Here is a 23,602-nt window from a genome sequence, read left to right on the forward strand (position 1 = left end):
CTTTGCCTTTGGAACCACAGACCTGTCTGGAGATTTCCCACATTAGCTCATTGGATTTCATCTTCTGCCCATAACTTGTCTTTTGACTTTCAAGCTCCTGTATTTCCTTGGAGGGAAGAGGGAGAAGGGACATTTTTGCTCCAAGTTTGGTCATTTACTCCATGTCTTGTCCCATTCAGCAACTGCCTTTTTATTTTGCATTAAAAAATGAGATTTCCACTGATCCCACAGTGAAAACAGCTTCTTTCTGACTCAGTACTATCTCCATATGTTCTGGGCTCATGATTTATGTCCCATCCCTCTTCTTTGGAGAGTGACTTTTCTTGGGTTGAAAGCCTTCCATTTCCCTTTTTCCTAACCGGGGCCCATTTCCAAGTCTTGTGTCTGAGTAGGATTGTATATAGAAACCTTTGTCTTTGCTTGGAGCAGTCAGCTTTCTTTAAATGAAAAGTAGAAAAAGTAGAGGCTGTGCAGCATAATATTTACAAACAGTGACTCTGGCTCCAGACTGCTGGTGTTTAAATCCCAACTCTGGCACTTCCTGTCTGAATCTTAGGCAAGTTGCCTAATCTCTCTGTGCTTCAATTCCCTCATCTGTGAAATGAGACCTGCCTTGTAAGGCTTTTGTGAAGATTTCAGAGTACATTGATAGACGGTTTGGAATGGCACCTGGCACATAGTGAGTGCTCAAGCATTAGCTCTGCCTCTCCATTCAGCCTGCTTCTCTAATTTTCCACGGTGACCCCCTAGACAAAGCTGAAGGAGAAAGGCTGCTGAGTCTTAACCATGACATCAGGTTCCATGAGTATAGAAAAGAAAGTTCTCAGCAGCATGGGAAGAACACCTTTCTTTCAAACACTGACACACCATAGAGTGTTGCTCCATTTCACAAGAGCCCAACCGCAGATTTACTTTCAGGCCTGACTCTTAAGGCTTGACTTTGTGCCGTGGTAGCTCCCACCTGCTCTGTGCTCATCTCTCTTTTTTTAAGCTTTATTTATTTATTTATTTATTTTGGGGAGATAGAGGTCAGGGTAAGTTGGGAGGGGCAGAGAGAGAGGGAGAGAGAGAGAATCCCAAGCAGGTTCCATACTGCCAGCACAGAGCCTGTTGCAGAGCTCAAACCCACAAAGCCATGGAATCATGACCTGAGCCAAAATCAAGAGTCATATGCTTAACCGACTGAGCCATCCAGGCGCCCCTGTGCTCATCTTTTAAAAGATATTAGCTAAATAAGTTAATACATGAGGCTCACTCTCTCTCTCTCTCTTTTTTTTTTCTCCATTACTTAGTTTTACAGAGGCTTGGAGTGGTGGTTTTGAGGTTCTCTAGATCATGAGCTGGGGGCTTCCCTGAAGAAGGGACAGCACTGGTACCTTCTGCTATGACACTGGAGGCTCAGTAAAAAGAGATTGTTGCCCATGATCCAGCTGGAAGGGCCAGGGCAAAAGATTCTGCTCTGGCCTGATTTTTCTTCCCAAGCTGCCTCCCATTGCAGCATTTTCCTTACTCTTAGATGAAGCAATGGTTAATGTGACATTTGTAACCCAAGTCCTAAAAGGGGAAATGACAAGTTCCAGAATGTTTTGAAGCTCCCACCACCTCCAATGATATAGTTAGCCTATAGGGAAAATCCAGCTACACTTGCTTAAGTGTCCTGGTTGTTGTGATGGTGCTGCCCTCTGCTGTCACCTCAGGGTAGAGGAACCATTTAAAACACAGCCGTTTAGTGAATGAATTGAGAATTTACTTATCTGGAAGACTTTGGAGCGCTGTGCAGAGGCCCAGTTAGGGAAAGAAGACTTTCACCCCAAGCCCATTGCCCAGGGCCTGACATCAGTCCCTGCCTAGCTTCTTATGCTCCTCAAGTGCTACTGAAAGCAGAAATTTGCTTGGGGAAACTATTACACAGCCCTAAAAAGGGACCTGGGAATGTCTCAGGATTGGTAAATCTCACCCACCTCAGAGTCCTGTCCTTAGAACTGTGGAAAACAATTTCTTCCTTTTATTAGGCCCCAAGTTTCAGCTAAGAGAGCTTTTTTCCCTTGACCTCAATTATGCCCTGGCTGAAGTTCACTCGCATATATCCCTTTGCTCCCGTCGTTGGGTCAGCTCCTGGTTGCTCAGTAGGTAGTCATCAATGAATGTGAAGATTTCCTCGGGGGTGACAGGTTCCATGTAGCGTTCCCGGTCAATTCCCTGCTTGTCAATCAACACCATGTTGAAGTAGGAGGGAGTGAGGCGCTGAAATTGCCTAGAGAGAGGAGCCCAGGAGGTGTGAGACCTTGTCTGGGCTTCATTGCACCAGGTTCTACTACCCTCTGACCTTTCACAGCTCTGCCTATGGACTAATTCCTTCCCTCCCTTGTCCTCATCCCCTCTACTACCTATCTCAAGCCTCTTTCTTTTTCTCTGCCCAGACCCTACTCTTGCTGTCCCTATGCATCTAACTCTGCTAAGCCATGTCTTCTTCCCCTCAGATGGAGCAACTTTATTGATAGCAGGCTAGGCTTCCCTCATAGGCCCCCTTCCTTAAGCAGGGTTATCACAGGTAGCTATGCAGGCTGCACAGAATACCTCCAGGGAGTACAAGTCATATGCACTATGATGTAACTAGTGTTTTCTAGAGTTAGGCTGGGCATAACGTGCACAAGCATATATGGCAGCCCTGAGGTTAATATTATTACCTGGTCAACTCTTCTATCTGTACCTGCAAGTTTGCGGTCTCTTTCCTCTGCGTGTTTCCCAGTTTCTCCCCTACCTGGGATTGAATCTTTCTGTCCTCGCTGAGACTGAGCCCTAAAGGCAGGTATTGTTTATGAACAGAGAGCAATGATGACTTTATTGGCACTGAGTGTATGTGGAAGCATTGGAGGGGTGGTAATGGATAGATAATGAGAAAAGTCAACTTCTACCACCTGCCACCCACTCTTTGTCCAGGGGCAGAGGGGTATGATTCAGATTTTAGTGCCTACAGATGCCTTTTGTTCCTTTGTAGACTGAAGACATATGAGGCCATGAGGCAACAGAATCAGAGGCTTCTCTGAGTCATATTTGAGTCTGTATCTCAGTCCTGGCTGTGCTTCAGAGTCACCTGAGGTACCTAATAAAAGCATAGTCCTGAGGTGGTTTGGGGTGGAGCCTGGTGATCTGTCTTTTATGCTCTCCCTCCACCCATTTGATTTTGATGTTCTACCACTCTCTAGTTTTACCTAATGTATCCCAAGTGTTCAAACATAAGGCATGCCTCAAGATAGTGTCTGCTGATTTCCCCCCAACCCTCTTGTTGCCAGTGTCCTGCCTAGGGTTGCTGCCCACCCCTTCCCTGTGGCCTCCGAGCCTGGACCTGAGCTCTTCGATTATGTTGGCTGACAGCTGTTGCTCCCGGATGCGCCCCACCTCCTGAGGTGTCTGCCCCACCAGTTCAATGATGGTCACATGGCGCAGGTCCAGTCCACAGGTGGATTGCTGGGAGGGAAGAGAAGGTTTTATGGAATAGGCTCTCAGACTCAAACCTAAGGCTACTTAGCTGATTCCTCCTGGGACCAGGCAGTGTGGGAAAGGAAGGGCTTCTCCCCCAACCATCATACCATAGCATTTAACAACCTCTTTGATCTGTCATTCCTGAAGCATTTGCCCTAATAGTGTTTCTTTTATTCTAATGAAATGAACCAAACCTGTCACACCACGGGGAGTAGAAAAGTGAAATGTAATTGATAAATTGCAGGAACATAATCTCTCCTTGTTTGGTATTGCATTGGCTTTAAACTACATAGGTTCTTAACAGATGGCTATGGTGATATGATTATAATGGCTATCATTTATTGAACACACATACCTAATGCTTTGTAGGAATAAGTTGATCCTTACAACACCCCTAACAAGGTAGGTGGTATCATTCTTATTCTGTAGAGGAGAAAGTAATTTGCCCAAATTTGCATGACAATGAGATGCTGAGCCAAACTGAAGGCTGATGCTGCCTACCCTTGTACATGCTCCTTACCACTAGGCAACATGGCCATGGCCTTTCCCTCAGTCTCCAAGATTTCTCCAAAGTAGTGCCAGTGCTCTTTTCATTGCCCTTTGTTGCCTTCCTCACACTGGGCAGGACACCTTGTAACCCCACCCTGCCTCTTCGTCCTACTTTGTCCTGCAGGATCGCCTCTTAGCCAGTTATGGGGAGTGAGGTTTAAAACAACATTGAACACTCCCTGGTGCCTGACCCCTTATTTAATCTGTGGGCTAATCCTCTAGTCCTGACCCTCAGAATCACTGTCCTTACTGACTGTTCCTGTTCTTGCTTTCTGTTCAAGCCGAAGTATTGCCTTTGCAATAAATTTATCACTCCTAAAGATAATAATCCATTTTCTTTGGATTGCTGGAGGAACAAGGTCCTTTTTGATCTAGACATCTAGGGTCATCCTTTTGATAGAGCTGCTGCCATCATGGGCCTCTGAATATTGACTTAGCAACTTCTAAGATTTAACCTTTAGAAATCCCCCGATTTAACCTTTAGAAATCTTCCTAAATAGCATTTTCCCTTACCTGGCTATCCAGTCTCTTGCAGCATCTCAGAGCCATTTCTCTTAGTCCTGTCAGTGCACCCTGCATTCTCTTCAAGAACCTTTTTATAAGACCCAGTGGGTATATGTGTTGTGTCTTATCAACTCCCCCCTTTTCCACAAGTGGATTCAGCCAGATAACTCTTAGTATGTTAAAAATTGTCATGCAACTATCTCATTTTATTTTGTAATATCACAACACTTTTCCTTCTCTTTTGCTACTATAGTGGTGAAGAGCACAGATCCTGGAGTTAGACTGCCTGGTTTCAATCCCAGCATGACTACTTACTATCTAGTAATCGTGGGCAAATCCCTTAACCTCTCTACGCCTCACTTTCCTCACCTATGTAATGGGGATAGTAATCGTACTTACCTTATAAAGGTTGTTGTGAGAATTAAATGAATAGGTGTAAAGCATGTGCTTATATACCTAGTATTTAATAGCACTTATTATCTAAGTGTTAGTGCTATTACTCCCTGAAAACATAAACACAATTAATTCTCAACATTTACATTTGCTCACACCCGTCTCACCAGTCTCTCCAGAGTGCTTTGCCATGCTCCCTTGCCATCTTTCACCATGCCCCCTGCAAGTCACACCCACTATTCCTGTGCCCTCACTGCCTTTTCAGTAAAAACAGCACTTTTTAAAATGTGCTAAATTTGTCTACAGTAAAACTGATCAAATGTTCCCCACAAAAAGTTTGAGGAAGTGGGGTTTGTGCTGCAGAAAAAGCAACTCTTTGATTTGAAAGAGGTAAAGCAGTAATGGGGTGGGGTTAGGGGGTATGTAAAGGAACTAAGCCCTCATTAGGGGGTGGGTCTCACCTGCAGCATAGAGATCTGCATTTTATAATATCTGTTGGAGGGGTCAGGAGCTGAGATGATAAGGAGCCGCTGTTTCTCAAAGAACTGATCCAGAAGGCCAGCAGCTGAGTTGACATTGACATTAATCTTCATAGCTAGGGCAAAAGCAGATGGTCAGTCGGAGTATGGCTTTTTTGTTACTTGTAATGCAGATAACAACACTGTGAGTTTCAGTCTTTCAAGTTAACCCTTTTTGGGTGTTTCTGCCTTTCCTTGGGGGAAATCCTGAAAGAACATTTGGACAGTTTGAATCCTTCTTGGGTAAGAGTATTGTATGGGGGAACATTAGCCCTTAAAATAAACACAGGTCAGAAACCCCCATTCCCACATCATACATCTTGCAATTGGACCATTGTGGCATACATAAGGAAAGATACTGAAAAGTAGCCCTGATCAATATGTCCACTTTCCCCATCCCCTTGTTTCACTCACGAGCACAGATGGGTGGTGATCCTGACCACTGGCGGCTAGACTGGCAGACCCGGGAGGGGGTTCCTTGGCGTTCATAACCTCCATCACAGTGGTATTCACAGGTGGCACCATAGTTGTCCCCTGCTGAGGTGCAGGTGAGGTAGCCATGCTGTGGTGGTTTGAGAGTTGGGCAGCGTCTCACTGTCAGGGAGAATTTCAAATTAGGGGCTATGGTATCTCTTTTAGGGAAAACGTGTTAAGAGGGTGCCATGCTGTGTTTTCTAGACCAGGAGACCTAGGGTGATCAGAATGAATGCTTTCTCTGTGTTTGCAGTGGCCAAGAGTGGAGCCAGATTTTTCCTCTTAAGGAATTCAATCTGAAATGCAGACAAAGGTGTTCATAAAATCTGGAAGTGCAGGGAGTATACATATTGTCATAAAAAAAGCTATCAATCTGTAAAAAAATATGTTTGTTTTCAGATGTGGATACCCTGTGCAAAGATGATTACCTTACAAAATTAATTTTAATATCAAAAATAAATTGGAGAAGACTTAAATATCCATTAGTGGTAGAGTGTTAAGAAAGTCAAAATATATTCTTAGAAGTAGATTGTTATGTTGTCATTCAAAATATTTCTGAAGAATTTTTAAAGAGTATGAGAAAATTACTTGTGTTGTAATAAAAATGAAAAAGAGCGATCTAAGATTGGATGTAAGTATGATGTCAACTATATATTTTTTTCAAAGTATATGTAGATAAAAGACTTGAAGGAAGATACCAAAAGATTAACAATGATTGCTTCTGGATGACTGGGAAATGGATTTTTTCCCTTTGTACATTTCTTTATTTCCAAAATGTTCAACAATGAGCATGAATTATCTTTATAACGGAAAAACCAAATCAACACAATACAACACAAAACAAAGAGGAAGAATCAGGCAGCCAACACTACCTATTTCAGCAGAAGTGAAAGACTGAGAATGAAAGCTGATTAGATTTGATAATTAGAAGACTAAGAAAAGAAACAAATTTTATACAGAGTATCTTCATGAATTTTATCTAGATTTAGAAGAGCGAGAAAGTCTTGCTGGGGAGTCAGGGTTTCTGAAATATGTATACACCTGTAATGCAGCTTCCTGAATGACCCTGTTTAAGTGAACTGGTTTTTTTCCCTTTTCCAATATAAAAGAGGCATCTGCTTCAGGCCTACAGAGGAGAGGGTTCTGGTGGGCATGTAAAGGGTCAGGATAGAGCAGGAATAACGAGCAATGTAGAAATGGAAGACTTTTTTCTGACCTTGTACTTTCACAATGAACTTGCAGCTGGCCCGATTATAGGCTCGATCGTAGGCAGTGTAACGAATCACATGCTCTCCTTCGGGAAAGTGAGAGCCAGGCTCAGGGCCCCGAACTGTCACCCTGCATGGTACAGAGTAAGAGAGCCAATGAGGAACAAGACTCTTAGAATTGGGGTTTGAGGCACATAATCACTGTGGCATCGACCCGTGCAGTTCAGTGTGGGCAGAGCCTGAGAAACTGCTGGGAGGCGTAAGGGGAATCCAATACTCACCTGGTGATAGTACCATCAGCAGAATCCTTCACCAATGGCGGGTCCCAATATACTCGGGCAGTCAGTTTCTCTGGCTCTGCCATCTTCTCACGTGAGTGGGGACAACGGATCTTGGGGGGATCTATGTCTGTCAAGGTCAGAAATCAAGTGCTGACTCATGGGCCCTGTACCTTCCCTTGAGGTAACCCATAGAAGCAGCACTACACTACTGGGTAGATAAAAGATGCGCACTCAGTTCAAGATACTCAATGAAACTGGGGGAGGAAGCCCAGCTCCAGAGGGAAGTGATGACTTTGTTAAGCTTATGACCAGGGTGCCACCCTCATTGTGAGCAGGAATGTCTTCTGTGGTGAGAATTCCACATCCTTTGTGGATACAATGCTGGGGTGGTTCTTTGTAGCAGGACAACAGGGAGTGACCACCACTTACCTACACATACAGGCTCGCCTCCACTCCATCGCCCATCTTCCATGCAGATTCGGCTGTGGTCACCTTCCAGGTGGTAGCCACTGGAACAGCTGTAGTCACAGCGGGAGTCAAGAAGCACCCCATTTGTGCAGGTGTAAGTGCCACTAGTGATGAATGGCAGTGCGTGGCATCTCACCTCTAAGAGAGAACCAAGTGGCAAGCTCAATGGCCTGTGGACTATCTGCAGGTGATGCCTCAGCATCTAGCACAGGAAGAACCATATCAGAGACATCAGAAAAAACAAACAGAAAACCCTACCCCAAACTGTCCTTATATTCTTGTGCCTAATTGCCTTTTAATTTTCATATTATAAAGCACAGCAGTGCCCTTGGAGGTGGGGGGAATCTTAAAGAAGTAAATTACTTGTCCAAGTGCATGGACTTCAGAATCACACTCAAGTTTGGATCCCAGCTCCACTTCTTACTAGCTCTGTGACCTGAGCAAATTACTTCATCTCTCTGAGTCTCACTGTTTTCATCAGTAAAATGTGGATATTTCATAGGATTGTTGTGCAGATTAAAAGACATAATGCATATAAACCTCTGGACTCATTTAGGGACTCAGCAGCTCCTTTCATATCTTGTTCCTAAAATCCTACATGCCCTTTAGCAAATTCAAAGCTTCCTTTCGAGTATAATTTTTGCGTTAACCACCTCACCCCTCAGCTGAGGCTCACTTTCATGTGGAAGCAGGCTTGTCTTATATCTGGGTGAGAATACAAGTCAGACCAGTGCCTGGACGTCCAGACTCGATGGTATTTGATTAAAGAGGCATCCATGGGCTTTAGACACCACAGGTGTTAGAAGTGGAGACTGCTTCCATGAATTGATTGTGACCCTGATTGTGAGCTTGCCAAAGTCTGGTTTGAGATGCCTGATACTCAAGAGAAGTAGGCAAGTTATACTTTTGGCTAGCTAAGTTCTAGCCTTGCATATGTTCAATTATTGGAGCTTTGAATAAAGATTCTATATAAACTATGTTCACTTGGCTTCTTGGCTAAACCAGACTTGAAGAGGAGTGCCTTTTATGTTTTCTAATATCCTTTATTTAAAGACCTATAAAAAAATGACTTCCTTGAAATCAGGGCCAAGAAAAAAGCGTTGTCTTTTCAGATGAATTTGTTTTCTTAGTATTACATGACTGAAAATGATCCAAGGTGTTTGCCCTTTTATATCTTATGAGGAAGGACAAAGACAGATTCAGTATTCAAACATTGTAATTAACCCATTTTAAGCACCTGGAAATATGTATCTCTCCATTCTTTTAACTGATTTTATGTTCATTTACAGACATATTATTTTATTTTATTTTATTTTTGTTTAATTTTTAAAAAATGTTTATTTTTGAGAGAGAGAGTATGAGCAGGGCAGGTGCAGAGAGAGAGAGAGAGAGAGAGAGAGACAGAATCCGAAGCAGGCTCCAGGCTCCGAGCTGTCAGCACAGAACCCAACCCGGGGCTCGAACTCATGGACCGGGAGATCATGTCCTGAGCAGAAGTTGGATGCTTAACCGACTGAGCCACCCAGGTGCCCCTAGACATATTATTTTAATTTTGTAATCCTAATTCAAATTCATTTTGGAAATGATGGCATCTAAGTCCTAAAGCAAATTACTTACAATCACCTAGAGGGGTGTGGTGGCTTCTTTCTTTGTGGCTATCAAGCTTCCCCTTTCCTCCACAGCATCTTCTCTGACCAATCCCATCTGTCTCTAGATGCTCATTGCTGTGTGTCCACTCACACAGCATTCATGTGCACACATTTGTGTTTCTATCCCATTAGTCTTATAAGCAGCTTGGGGGTAATTGAGGAATTGAGTGAGCTCATGAAGAGACCAATTCAGCGCCCCCTCTCCTCCAACATGGGTGCCTACAAATGGCATTCAGTGATGGACATCACTACTAAAAGTGGGTAGGCTGTAGAGCTTGAATAAGAGGCAGGGATTTGGGAGCTGCGGGGGACATGATTTAGAATGTGTGTATTAGTATTCCCACATTCTAGTTTTAGGGATTCTTCTGGACTTTCAGAAGAAAATGAAGAACAGCAGATGTCTTGTGCCTTCACTGCCAAGGCTCTCTATGCCAGGAAATACAGCAGTTGGCCATGACTGGGAAAGAGTATGAGACCACACACATCCTTGAGAACTCGAGAGAAAAGCCCAGATTTGCATTAGGCCCCACACCCAAACTTTATATGCATTCCTGGGCCTGCTGAGCCAGAAGGACTTGTTGTTACATAAATGCCCATATTGCTCGGGCAATAACCACAGGAAGGGAAAATGAGCTAGAATGTTAGGATGTGGATAGGTCCTGCAGGACACCTGTGGAAAATCCTCAATTTACACTTGACAGAGGGCATAGTAACACCTCTGAACATATACCCTCAAGTGGTTGACTGGCTGGCTGGCCTCTCTCACATACACTTGTCAGTATATGCACACACACCACTTACGCCTGCAGTAGGCAGTTCCAGACCAACGGCGGTTTGGCAGACATTGCACCGACCTTCGTCCGATCAGTCGAAAGCCCCGATCGCAGGAGAGCTCACAACGAGTACCCAGGGTGCTGTGATAATTTCCTCCCCTTGGTGAGTAGCACGTGGCTTCTCCATCCTGGATATTTAATGTATAACACCATCGGGGGACTGTAGCAATAGAAGAAAAGTAAGCTAGAGGTACAGCAATCAAGACAGTGTAGTATTGGTGAAAGGACAGCACATAGATCAGTGGATCAGAATAGAGAACCCATAAATCGACCCATACAAGTAAGTCTGTCAAAATGATTTTTGACAAGGGCACCAAGGCAATTCAATGGAGGAAAGCTTTTGAACTAAAAAGTTCAAAACTTTTGAACAAATGGTGCTGCAGTAATCAAACTTCCATAGGCAAATGAAACAAAACAAAACAAAACAAAACTTCTGCCTAAGTGTCATAACATACAAAAATTAACTTAAAATGGATCATGGACTTAAATGTAAAAAATTAAATTATAGGGGTGCCTGGGTGGCTCAGTCAGTTAATCATTTGTTTTTGACTCAGGTCATGATCTCACAGTTCGTGAGTTCAAGCCCCATATCGGGCTCTGTGCTGACAGGTCAGAGCCGGAGCCTGCCTTGGATTCTGTGTCCCCCCCTCTCTCTGCCCTTCCCTGGTTCATTCTCTCTCTCTCTCTCTCTCAATCTCTCTCTCTCTCTCTCTCTCTCTCTCTCTCTGTCAAAAATCACTAAACATTAAAAAATAAAATAAAATTATAATACTTTTAGATAAAAAAACAGGAGAAAATTTCTGGGATCTAGAACTAGGCAAAGAGGTCTTAGACATGACACCAAAAGCTCAATTCATAAAAGAAAAAAAATCACAAAATTTAACCTTGTCAAAATTTAAAAAGTTTGTTCTGTGAAAAACACTGTAATAGACAAGACAAATCACAAACTGGGAGAAAATATTTGCAAACCACATATCTGACAAAGGAGTAGTATTTCGAATATATAAAGAACTCTCAAAACTCAACAGTAGAAAAGGAAAGAATCCTGTTAGAACATGGGCAAAAGACACCAAGAAACATGTCACTGAAAAGGATATACGGATAGCAAATTAAGTACATGAAAAGATGTTCAGATTAGTCATTAAAGAAATGCAAATTAAAACCACAGCGAGATACCATTATACACCCATTAGGTTGTCTAAACTTAAAAAAAAAAAAACACCTGGTAATATTAAGTGTTGGTGAGGATGGAGAGAAATTGGGACTCTCACACATTGCAGGGTGAAATACAAAATGATACTGCCACTTTGGAAAATATTTTGGTAGTTTCTTATAAAGGTAAACACACACTTGCTGTGCAACTCTGCAGTTCCACTTTACGTATTTACCCAAGTGAACAGAAAACCTGTGTTCATACAAAACACTGTACACAAATGTTTAAAGTATCTCAATTCACAATTACCAAAATGTGGAAACAGCTCAAATGTCCTGTGGGATAAATGTGGTTTATCCATACAGAAGAAGGAAGCACCGACAACATGCAACATGGATGGATCTCCGATGCAGTTTGTGACCTGGAAGAAGGCAGACTCACAAGTCTGCATACTGTAGGAGTCCATTTATATGACATTCTGAATTAGGCAAAAATACAGGGACAGATGAATGGTTGCCAGAGTTCAGGAGTAAAGGTTGGGGATAATTTTAAAGGGGAAGCCCTAGGCAAATGTTTGAGGTGATGGAACTGTGGTGGTGGTTACCTGACTATGTGCATTTGTCAAAACTCATAGAACTGTACACCAAAAGAATGAATTTTATAGTACGTGAATTTATTTTTTAAATTTTGCAATGTTTGTTTATTTTTGAGATCGAGAGACAGAGTGTGAGTGGGGGAGGGTCAGAGAGAGGGAGATACAGAATCCTAAGCAGGCTCCAGGCTCTGAACTGTCAGCACAGAGCCCCATGCAGGGCTCGACCTCAAGAACCACCAGATCATGACCTGAGCTGAAGTCAGACGCTTAACCGACAAAGCCACCCAGGAACCCCGCAAATTTATTTTTTAAGTTTATTTTATTTTATTTTTTGAAAGAGAGAGAGAAAAAGAGAGAGAGAGAGAGAGAGAGAGAGAGAGAGAGAATAGGTGGGGGAGGGGCAGAAAGAGAGGGAGAGAGAGAGAATCCCAAGCAAGCCCGGCACTGTCAGTGCAGAACCCGATGCAGGGCTTGAACTCACCAACCATGAGATCATGACGTGAGTTGAAGTCAGATGCTTAACTGACTGAGCCACCCAGGTGCCCCTACAGTATGCAAATTTAAAATGACTTAAAAAAATTAACACAAAGATATAAGCTAGAGAGGGGAAGGGATTGTGATAACCAAAGAAGGCTGCTTAGGAATAAAAGTCAGATCCCAGTTCAGTACTGAGCACAAAAGGTAATAGAGCCATTAAATTATAAAGACATTAGAAAGATGCCTCATTGGCTACACAAAACAAATGACTCTTCAGTGGCTTCAGATTTTAAAGGAGCACATATAAACAGGCAAAGGTCCACATGCCCAAGGATGCATACATAGGATGACGCAGAACTGTTAGCCTGGGGTTGGAAAGGCTAAAGCCCCATAAAAGCTGATTAAGCTCCCAAATCCTAAAAGCCAAAAAAGGGAGGGCTTAAAAAAAAAAACACATCAGGAGCTAAAGGAACAAAGAAAGGCTAGGAACCTCTGCCTGAGGGCAGCTGGAGAATGAAGACAGATGATAGTGGGAAAACTATCCTTTAAGCAACAATATGCTTGTGGCTTCCCTTGTTAGTTTTGAGCCTGCATCTGTGATACACGACTGCCATCTGGGGACAACAGCTCCAAATTACAGAAAGTTTCTGAAGCACTATAGTTGCAGAGCTGTTGATTATATGTCACAACACAATGACTTTACATGGGACGCTGGGACCCCAACAAGCACTCCCATTCTATTGCTCACCCATATTCTGTCAAGGAAAATACACATCAGATTGGAATGAATGGAACAAACAAGCATAGCACAGGGAAATATAAAGTTCAGGATAAATGCTGAGACAGTAGGAGAGGGCCTAGTTATTGCAAATAAGGTCAAATTTGCTGGCCCTGAGGAATCGTGGCACAAAGCAAACACATTGGAAGGCTGGTAAAAAGCAAAAACACTATTCTAATTTTCTTTTTTCCCCAGCTTTATTAAGGTACAATCGATAAATAAAACTGTATATATTTAAGGTGTACAACGTGATGTTTTAATATACATATACATTGTGAAATGATTACTGAAATCAAGTTAATTCATACAACTATAATTTCACACAGTTACCATTTTTTTTTGTAGTAACCACACTTATGATGTAGTCTCCTAGCAAATTTCAAGTATGTAACACAGTATTATCAACTATGGTCACTATGTTTTATATTAGATCCCCAGAAGGAAGAAGGCAGCCTCTGGGAACTACAGCCTGATGAGGCTGACAGCACTGATAGCAAAGGGTTCTAGAATATTTAAACATAGGCAAATGAGGAGTTAGAAAGAGAATCGGTTATCTCCAGGTGCCCTCAAGAACAATTCCAGAATGACCTCATTTCCTTTTTGGTCACCAGACTGGTCCTTTATGGTCACCAGACTGGTAGAACAAGGTAAATGGTGGGTACACTATATGGAAGTGAGGCATGTGGCAATACCTTTCAGGCCATTGATGTGGATTAGGTGAAGACATACAGGCGAGGTGACAGTACAGTTGTGGAGATTTAGAACTGGTTGAACAACTGTACCTAAAGAATGCTGATGGGAAACTGAAACTAAGAATGTGGCAAAATATTGTGTGGCAAAATATTGCTTGGCAAACTGTCTAGTAGGAAATGTGTTAGTCATTTTCTTTTCTTTCCTTTTTTAAATTTGAGATAGAGCATGAGAAGGGGAGAGGGGAGAGAGAGAGAGAGAGAGAGAGAGAGAGAGAGAGAGAGAGAATCTTAAGCAGTCTCCATGTTCAGCATGGAGCCTGATTCGGGGCTCGATCCCACAACCCTGCGCTCATGAACTGAACCAAAATCAAGAGTTGGACACTCAACTGACTGAGCCATCCAGTTGCCCCTAAAGCCCATATTTTTTCTGATCACAATATCTGCCACTGCAGTATGTTAGGCTGCCATTTTGAAGCATAAATTTACATTCTTAAATAGGTAATATAGCCACATGATTCAAGACACCAAAAGTACAAAAAGTTACACAGGAAAAAGTCTCCCTCCCACCCCTGCTCCCTTATCTACCCCCATTTAGTACCCCCATAAAGAACCACTGTTAACTGTTTTTTAAGCATATAAAGCAAATATTGCTATAGATTCTTTTTACCTCCTCCTTTTAACACATAGACTAATATATTATGCCCATTGTTCTCACCAATGCTTTAAAAAATAAACACCATGTGTTTTAGAGATCTTTCCATATTACTACATAGCAAGCATGCAATTTATTTAAATGAAATAACATTTATAAAATGCATAGCACAATGATTGGCACACAATATGTGTTTGTCCAGGGTGAAATTGCTGGAAGGTAGAGGGGCTGGGACTTGTAACTCAGACCCGTGGTCTGTTCTCTGTGCAGCTATCCACCTATCTTTTTGGGGGATTATAAGAAAACAAAGTGCTGGCAACAGAGTTGAAATGGCCTTGTCTGTGATTATTTTCAGATAACCCAGGCAGAGTTACCAGTTAGCTCAGGGCTGAAGCAATATGCTGGGAAAGCAGTGCCCCCAGAGGACTTAAGGCGTACCTCAGAGAAGGGCTTCTGACTCCAAGCCAGGAGTCAAGTTAAGGGAATGAAATAACGTTCAAGATTAGTGAAAATGGTACCAAACTACATGGTCAGCTTGCTCTAAAATAATGATCTGGTTTTTACCAGTTATCTCTTTTAATCTTTTTTCTTTTAATGACAGATTACATTTCTTAAAAATTTTTGATGTTTATTTATGGAAGAGGGAGAGAAAGCATGAGCAGGGGAGGCACAGAGAGAGAGGGGGAAAGAGGATCCAAAGTGGGCTCTATGCTGACAGCAGAGAGCCCAAGAGCCCAATATGGGGCTCAAACCCACCAACTGTGAGATCATGACCTAAGCCAAAGTCAGATGCTTAAACCCACTGAACCACCCAGACACCCCAGGAAAGGTTACATTTTTAATGAAAGAGATGGAATGACCATGGCTTTGGAGTCAGACAGAGGGACCTGGTTTTAAATTCCTGTTCTGCCACCTCTGAGCTCTGCAACTCTCTAAATTTACCTTCTCTGAGCTAAGTTTCCTGATCTGTAAAATGGGGATAATAGACCAATTTCATTAGGATGTTCTGAGAATCATCTGAAATTGCATGTGTAAAATATATCTATCCCTGGGAATGATATTCCCTAAATCAGTGCCTGGGTTTGAGCCACCAGCTCATTTGGTGTCAAGAAACAACACGCTGCTGCCATCTGGAGACACCATCCCCAAATTACAGAAAGTCTCAAGCACTACAATTGCAGAGCTGTTGTGAAAACACAAAAAGACCTTACAGGGGAGGCTCAGATCTCAGGTTGTACTTTCCCAGCCACCCACTCCCCACTCAACACTGATAACCCCACTCAATTAGTTTTGTGTCCGGAGACCAAATTCCTAAACAGAGCCATGACACACATGACCCCAAGGCCAAAGGCCACCATGTGGCTGACATTTTTCTAAGGGGCTTTATGACATTTAAAAATAACCAATGAGTCAGGGTAATATTAATCATAGGGCTGCTGGACCCCCCTGAAACCACTTTTCTGCATCTGTTACTTTTTCCTATCTACTTCTTCCATTTACAGTTTTCTGCAATCTGGGTTCTGCTCCCAGGATGTCAATGACCCAGTAAACGTTTCTTGAGCACTACTTTTGACATAGTTCTGTGGGGGTATCACACATGGGTCCTTCTGTTAAACATGTAACTATTTTGTTGAGGGCAATAAGAAGTAAACCAAAGGGGCAATACCTAATGAATGCCAAATGAACGGTCCAGATAATAAAAGTTTATTTCAAAAGAGGGACATAGTAGATACTCAATAAATATTTATTGAATAAATGGAAGGGAATGGGGGAATGAATGAGGAAAAGCTCAGTGTGCACTAAAGCAGTCAGGGAACAGAGTAGAATTCTACTAATCTGGCTGAAGCATAGATTTCATGTGGGGATAAAGGGTAATGAGTTGTTAGCCTGGGCAGCTGAACTGAGGCCAAATTCTGTTTGAAATGGTCACATTGGGCTACTAGGTTTGGGGAAAGGAGAAGCATGAATCAAAGAATCCAGTTATGGGGGCAGCTGTCATTATCCATGTGTGAGGTAATAAAAGTTTTGATCCCATGGAGTAATAAAGAAATGACAGTTCTCAGTGAATGGCTGGTGAGAGGTGATGAAGAAAAGAGGCTATTAAAAATGCCATTGATGGAGAAAGAGGAGCACTCTTGCACTGTCAGTGTGAATGCAAACTGGTGTAGCCACTCTGGAAAACAGTATGAAGGTTCCTCAAAAGTCCAAAATAGAACTACCCTGTAATCCAGCAATTGCACTACTAAGTATTTACCCAAAGTATACAAAAATACTGATATGAAGATACACATATTAAACACTGATTTGAAGATACACAGTCTTTCTCTGACTGACTTATCTCACTTAGCATAGTACACTCTAGCTCCATCCATGTCATTCCAAATGGCAAGATTTCATTCTTTCTTATGGCTAATATCCCATTGTGTGTGTGTGTGTGTGTGTGTGTGTGTGTATATATATATATATATATATATATATATATATATATATACCACATCTTCTTTATCCATTCATCAGTTGATGGACATTTGGGCTCTTTCCATGATTTGGCTATTGTTGATAATGCTGCTATAAACATGAAATGCCATGGAGCCCAAGTGGTGGTAAGAAGAGAGGGGCTTTCACATTGCTGCTGAGAGACTAGAGAGATTGAAGTTCAAGAAAGGGCCATATGATTGATGCATTGGGAGAGAATTGTGATCTTCAGGGAATATTGTTTCAGCATGTAGATTTGTGGGTGAATGGGAAACAGACTGTAGGGAGTTTAGGAGTTAGTGGGTGCTTAGGCAGAGAGGCAGTGGGTGTGGACTCTTTGGCAGCAAGAAGATAGAAGGTAGGTGGAAAGAAGCATAGAGAAACACCAAATCTGATCATTTCTCTATTGAAATTATTCTCTCAAAAGTCACCATTTACCTTCTTCTTGCCAAATATAATGTTTACAATACCCTCAATTTTTCTCTGCAATATTTGACACAGTAGATTTCTCATTCTTCCTCCTTCCCAAAACTCTCTTCTTATGTGGCTTCTGTGATATGATATATAGTACCCTGATCTCCTTCTACATGGCTTATTTCTGTCCCTTTTTCCTTTGTTGGATTCTCTTCTTCTACTCACATCTGTATATGGTTTCTTTTTTTTATTTTTTAAAAATTTATTTTTATTAAAATTTTTTAACATTTATTTTTATTTTTGAGAGAGAGACAGAACATGAGCAGGAGAGGGATAGCAAGAGAGGAAGACACAGAATCTGAAGCAGGCTCCAGGCTCTGGGCTGTCAGCACAGATCCTGATGCAGGGCTTGAACTCACTAAATGTGAGTCAGATGCTTAACCGACTGAGCCACCCAGGCTCCCCATGGGGTTGATCCTTGCTCTCTATTTCTTTGCCATACCCTCAATCATCTTTAATAAACATTACTGTAGCTGATTAGTGGAGAGTCTCCCTGACCCAGGCTCTACCTTTCCTGACCCCCTACTTCTGTAGACAATAACAAGGGTGATATGGTGAAATTATCATTACCATGCCATCCCTTGTGGGAAGACATATGATGGCTCCTTATAACTCCTATCACAACAGCTAAACTCCTCTACATGCCTTGTAACGCATAGAAACAAAGAATCTTAGAAATGGAAGAGATACTAGATATCGCCTGGTCTAACTTCCTTTCTGTATTTTTAAAAATGTTTACTTAATTTTGAGAGAGAGAGAGAGAGAGAGAGAGAGAGATAAGGACACAGAATCCAAAGCAGGCTCCAGGCTCTGAGCTGTCAGCACAGAGGTTGACACAGGGCTCGAACTCATGAACTGTGAGATCATGACCTGAGCCAAAGTCAGAGCAGACCTGCCCAAATGACTGAGCTACCCAGGTGCCTCTCTAACTTCCTTTCTAATGCAGGAGTCCCTATTCGGCATTCTTCACAGAGAGTCCTCCTGCCTTGCCTAAGAATGGTCCCTAGATTATGGAGCCTTTCCTAATTTTGTCTTACTCTTTATATTCAACTTTATTTTTCTCCTACTCCCTCCACATCCCATCTCCTCCAATCAGGCTGGTTTCTTCTTAGATCCTTCCTCTAACAGCTTTGTTCTTTCCTCTATATCTGTGGCCAAATGCTTTGCTAAACACCCTTGCCTCCCTTCTCCAGTTCTCAAAATCCACCCATCACTCAAGGCCTAATATATGTCATCTTTCATGATCCCTGCCCTGACTTCTTTTTATTTAACTCCTATTGCATTTACTGCTACCCCACAGATACACACTAACTTGCTTTGCATGTGTTAATTTTATTCCCCTCTCACCCATTCCCACCCCCAGCAGACTGTAAGCTCCTTGAGGGGGACAAAACCCTATCTTAGATTTTGTATCATCCATAGGCCTACCCTGCATGGGATTAGGTGTACAGCAGGTATTCAGTCAATACTTAATGATTAATAATAGATGGGTAACCTTAGTACTAGACAGAAAAGGTCATACAGCAAGTCATGACCAAGTTCATGATTGGAAATCACAGCCCCTGATTCCCTGAGCTGCAGTTTTGGCACATATGAGCCAAGCTGGAGGAGGATGCCTCAGGGAAGATCTAGGCCTTAGGCCAGAAAAGACCCTTCCTGAGCCTGAGAAGCAGGGAGGCTTACCTCGGTAGTCTAGAGCTGGGGCCTGTGGGACCTCTTCAGCATATACTTCATTGTAGTTTTCATCTGGGTAGTATCCTGAACCTGCAATGAAGAAGATAATACCAAGATGACATATTAATTTTTTAAGTGCTTCCCAACCTTTCCTCCTATCCAACCTGGTCCCTTCTTGAGGACATGGCACTCCATGGCTAGGGAGCCAGGTGGATATTTAGTGTGGAAAGTTCTACCTTGTAAAGCAGCAGAACTATTATACATAAATCTCAACATCTCAGGTGCATAGAAGGAGAGCTCATGATCATGGGTGGAGGTGGGGGTGACTTACTGGTAGCACAAGAAGCTTCCATTCAAAAGAAAAAAATGAACTTCTTGACTATCCATCAATCCCACCAATCTGGAATATAACTGACCCATTTCCTTGATGCAACATGCAAGGTTTTGATGAGATATGGATAATGACTAAGCTCTGAGGAAGAACTGTTGTCTCAGGTAGGAGTTAAAAATAGAGTCTGAGTAATGGCTTTGCCACTAGTGACAGGACTGCTCATGGTCCTCAGAGAGAAACAATTCCTCAGGCCCCCACTAGCCCACAGGGCACCACCCTTTTGCCACTTGGTTGCCATTGCTAGGGGTGGCATGCCAAGGCAGAGGGAGGGTTCAAAAGGAAGAAGAAATGAGCGTAGTTTCACGTCCTGAGCAGTTTGTCCTGCTTTGTAGGAAAAGGAAGGCAGAGTCCTTTGGGGAAATTTCCTGTTCCTCTAATCATCAGGAGCTTTAGCAGGGAGCTGCTGAGCTAGGAGAACATTCCCAATCCATTCCCATTCTGTTAATTGGCCCAGTCCCTAGTGGAGGCAAATCTGTGGCTGTCTGGGAGACTAAACAGTGTATTCCACCAGACTGCGGGAAATCAGTCATGAATACAAACTAATTGGAATATAACTTAGTCCTTTCCGGAGTGAAGTTTCTGGAAGCTCTCTTTCCAGCCTCTCTGAGCCCTAATGTATGCACAGGAATAGAACAGCCAGCCATGCTGGAGTCAGAAAACAATTCCTCATTTCCAGGAGACGGTGTGCTTTCAGGACAGGGCTGGGGTTTAGTGCTGGAGGCCTTGGGCCTGTGTAAACACTCAGACCACAAGCTTGTCTGCCTCGTCTCTGGGAAGAGGCACAACCCCCCCCCCCCCACACACACACAACCCCAGCACTAAAGGGTGGAGCAAAGGGCTAGATGATGGAGCTCTTCCATTACCCACAAGCCAAGACTGGGGGTTGGGGGAGTGTTGGGAAACCATTCCATCTTAATGAACAAGGGAATGAATCAAATTGAAAGTTTGCCTTATGAAATCATGTCTTCATTGGTTTGCCCTCATTCCAGAGGAAAGAGTTCATTTTTTACTTTCCTTTTATTTTTTTTCTGTTTTCCCAATTCAGTTATTTTCTTGGCTTTCCTTTAGTTCTCCTTAGGCGTCCTCTCCCTTGTTTTCTCTCTTCCCACATGGGAGGGTTCTTTGTGGGGCACGGAATTCTTGTCAGCTGTTTCAGTTTAGTATTAGCCTCAGAGCCTTATAGCTTCTGTAAACAGGAGGCCAGATGTGTGTGATTCCCTAAAGGATTAGTCCCAGCATGCCTGTTCCAGAGCTTGCTTGTGAAGAAATGCCCAGCAGGGTGAAAGCCCGTTTACCAGAAGAGCAAACAGGAGTGTCAGAAGCCTATGGCTGGAGAGCAATAACAACAACAGCGGCGGCAGCAGCAGCATAACATCACTGAGCATATACTTGTCCTCTGTTCAGCCCATTACATGTTATCTTCTTAAGTCACCCTAACATCTCAGTGAGGTAGACACTCTTATTGTTCTCTGATATACAAATGAAGAAACAGGCTCAAAGGAGTTAAGGGAGTAGCCCAATTTCTCCCACCTTGGAAGGAGCAGAATAGGTATTCCAGCCCAAGGTGCTTTGACCCCTTGATACCAAACTCAGATACACCACTAAAGATGGTAGTAGGAGAAAGTTTTGGACGATATCCAGCTGACATAAAAATCCAAAATGTTTCTTGCCATCCAGCTTTTTAACTCCGTGTGTGGGATAAAAGACCACAATGCAATTTCTATCATTCTAGAATTACAGGGGATGTGGGAAAGCAGAAGGGAAGACTCAGTCAGGTAATTACAGTCTCCAGCAGGGTGCAGAGATAGCTGGACTGGTGCCAAGTTTGCATTGTGATGGGAATGGGTTTAGGCCACCTTACCACTTTAAGCCTTTCTATGTCCCTCTCTTTGCCTGGGTTCGGGTATTTTATTTTGCAAATATTACGATACTGAGATGAGATATAAGAAAATAGAGGGACACTCTCCCCACATTGTTCTATCTGTTTGCCCCTTCTCAGCACTGAGGATGGGAGGTTTGTGCCACATTCCTCGGTTCTTTTACATCAATCAGTGGTCTGTTACTGGGTCCCTCCAAATTCCATAGTACAGTCAGACCCTCCAAGCACTGTCCTTCACAAAGGTATGGTTGGAAATGTAACTGATAGTTGAGAACTATTTTAAGATATACACTAATGCGTGGCTTATGGTAACAAATATGGTCTGACTTCCTGAACTACACAGATATGTCAATCCACACTTTTTAACCCACTGTTCGCTTTATTAATATTCTTAGCCCTTCCCAACATCCACTGATTATTCCTGGATCCTTTTCTTGATTAGCCCTCAATCCACACTTGGTTGCTTTCCTTATGCCATTCCCATTTGAGGACAAAGCTATAGCCGTGAATAAACAATGCTGGATGCACGAGGAATGGTCAACAAATATTTGTTGAATGAATGAATGAACATATGAATAGAGCAAGCTCAGACAGCTGAGCTAGTGATGTAGGGTAGGATTATTAAAAATTTTCTGAATTTCTCTCAGCATGTAGCCTTCCAAGAACAGAAGAAGGCAGAATGAAGGCTGTCAGAGACCTCACCAACCTGGGCTCCCCAGAAGGAGCCTGGTGATTCTTGTGGAAGTGAACAGTGGCACCCTTGAAAATGGCCCTTTGAAAGCTTCAAATGAGTCTAAGTTTTTTGTTTAAAAAAAAAAAAACTGGTCTCTCCTCAAGACTCCAATAGTTTGGGCTTCCACTCTAGAAAAGGTAAAGGCCCTTGTACTCCATGAGGTTTCTTTTTTTTTTTAAGTTTATTTATTTATTTTTGAGAGAGAGAGAGAGAGCAGTAGTGTGAGGGGCAGAGAGAGAGAGGGAGAGAGAATCCGAAGCAGGCTCTGCACCATCAGTGCAACAGATGGGCTCGAACCCACAAACCATGGATCATGACCTGAGCTGAAGTCAGATGCTTAACCGACTGAGCCACAGAGGCATCCCCTCCATGAGGTTTCTTACAGGGGTTCGAAACTAGGCTTTGAGCCATCTAATTTCCACTCCTTAGTCCTCTGGTCTTTGGATGGATTTTGGTGTTATATACTTGAATTGGCTAGGGGGAGGTTGGGAATGACAGCTGTACATATTATCTTCTGGAGACTTGGGGTTCCTTTAACCCCAAACAGTGTGTACTCTGCCAAGGGCTTGACTTGAATTTCTTCTTCTCAATGTCAGCCCTTGTGCTTTACCCCCTACAAAGCCAGGTTAAGCCAAAGAGGAGAAGAAGTTTGCATATTTGTTTAAAAGCTTGATGCAGCTGTTCCAGACAAACAGAGCTACTGCCAAAGGCCTCCACCGGGAGCTAAGGGCATGTGGAAAATTTTAGCTGCAATGCCTGTGGCTGTGATGGAAGCAGTTTGTTATTTACTCATCTCTGTATATTTTCCTAACTCTATTGGTTGGGTCTAACTCTTTCTTTTACTCCTCCCAGCTCCCATGAAGGTAGACACTGCAGGCCGCAGATTATTCTTGGCACTTGGAATGCCAGATGGGCCCCATCAAAAACCTCTGTCTGCCACCTCATTATCCTTCCTTCATTTCTCTCCCTCCCTCTTTCCTTGTCCTCACTGAGTCTGTTCTCTTCAGCTCCCTATGTCTCCATAGGTAAAGGATGAAACATTTAGGAATCCAGAAATCTCCATCTCTTCTGAAGTAAAAAATAAGCCAGAAGAAACTGGGGAATTCCTGTTTAAGAGATTGTGATCTGTATTGTCATTAACATCTTTGGCAGAAAGGGGCTATAAAAATCTCATCCTATAAGTAAGGTCTAGGGGAAAGAGAGGGAGGGAGAGACTGAGACACACACACACACACACACACACACACACACACACACACACACACACAC

At 42.8% G+C, this 23,602-nt stretch overlaps 1 protein-coding gene across 2 annotated transcripts in view; it reads right to left on the reverse strand.

Moving 5' to 3' along the window:
* Positions 1-1,269: 1,269 nt before the first annotated feature.
* The window catches only part of SRPX2 (sushi repeat containing protein X-linked 2), a 24,955-nt gene continuing 2,622 nt past the window's right edge, over positions 1,270-23,602 (reverse strand). For both annotated transcript variants that reach the window (XM_040467240.1, XM_040467239.1), the window contains exons 3-11: positions 19,340-19,420; positions 10,329-10,520; positions 7,840-8,016; positions 7,411-7,537; positions 7,138-7,259; positions 5,862-6,041; positions 5,391-5,524; positions 3,347-3,468; positions 1,270-2,254 (exon numbers count right to left, since the gene is read on the reverse strand). In XM_040467240.1, coding sequence (XP_040323174.1) covers positions 2,074-2,254; positions 3,347-3,468; positions 5,391-5,524; positions 5,862-6,041; positions 7,138-7,259; positions 7,411-7,537; positions 7,840-8,016; positions 10,329-10,520; positions 19,340-19,420 — 1,316 coding nt within the window. In that variant the 3' untranslated portion in view covers positions 1,270-2,073. The remainder of the gene's footprint in view (positions 2,255-3,346; positions 3,469-5,390; positions 5,525-5,861; positions 6,042-7,137; positions 7,260-7,410; positions 7,538-7,839; positions 8,017-10,328; positions 10,521-19,339; positions 19,421-23,602) is intronic.

The sequence above is a fragment of the Herpailurus yagouaroundi genome, unplaced genomic scaffold, assembly GCF_014898765.1.
Source record: "Herpailurus yagouaroundi ecotype Mexico unplaced genomic scaffold, PumYag 67383, whole genome shotgun sequence".
Taxonomy (NCBI): Eukaryota; Metazoa; Chordata; class Mammalia; order Carnivora; family Felidae; genus Herpailurus; species Herpailurus yagouaroundi.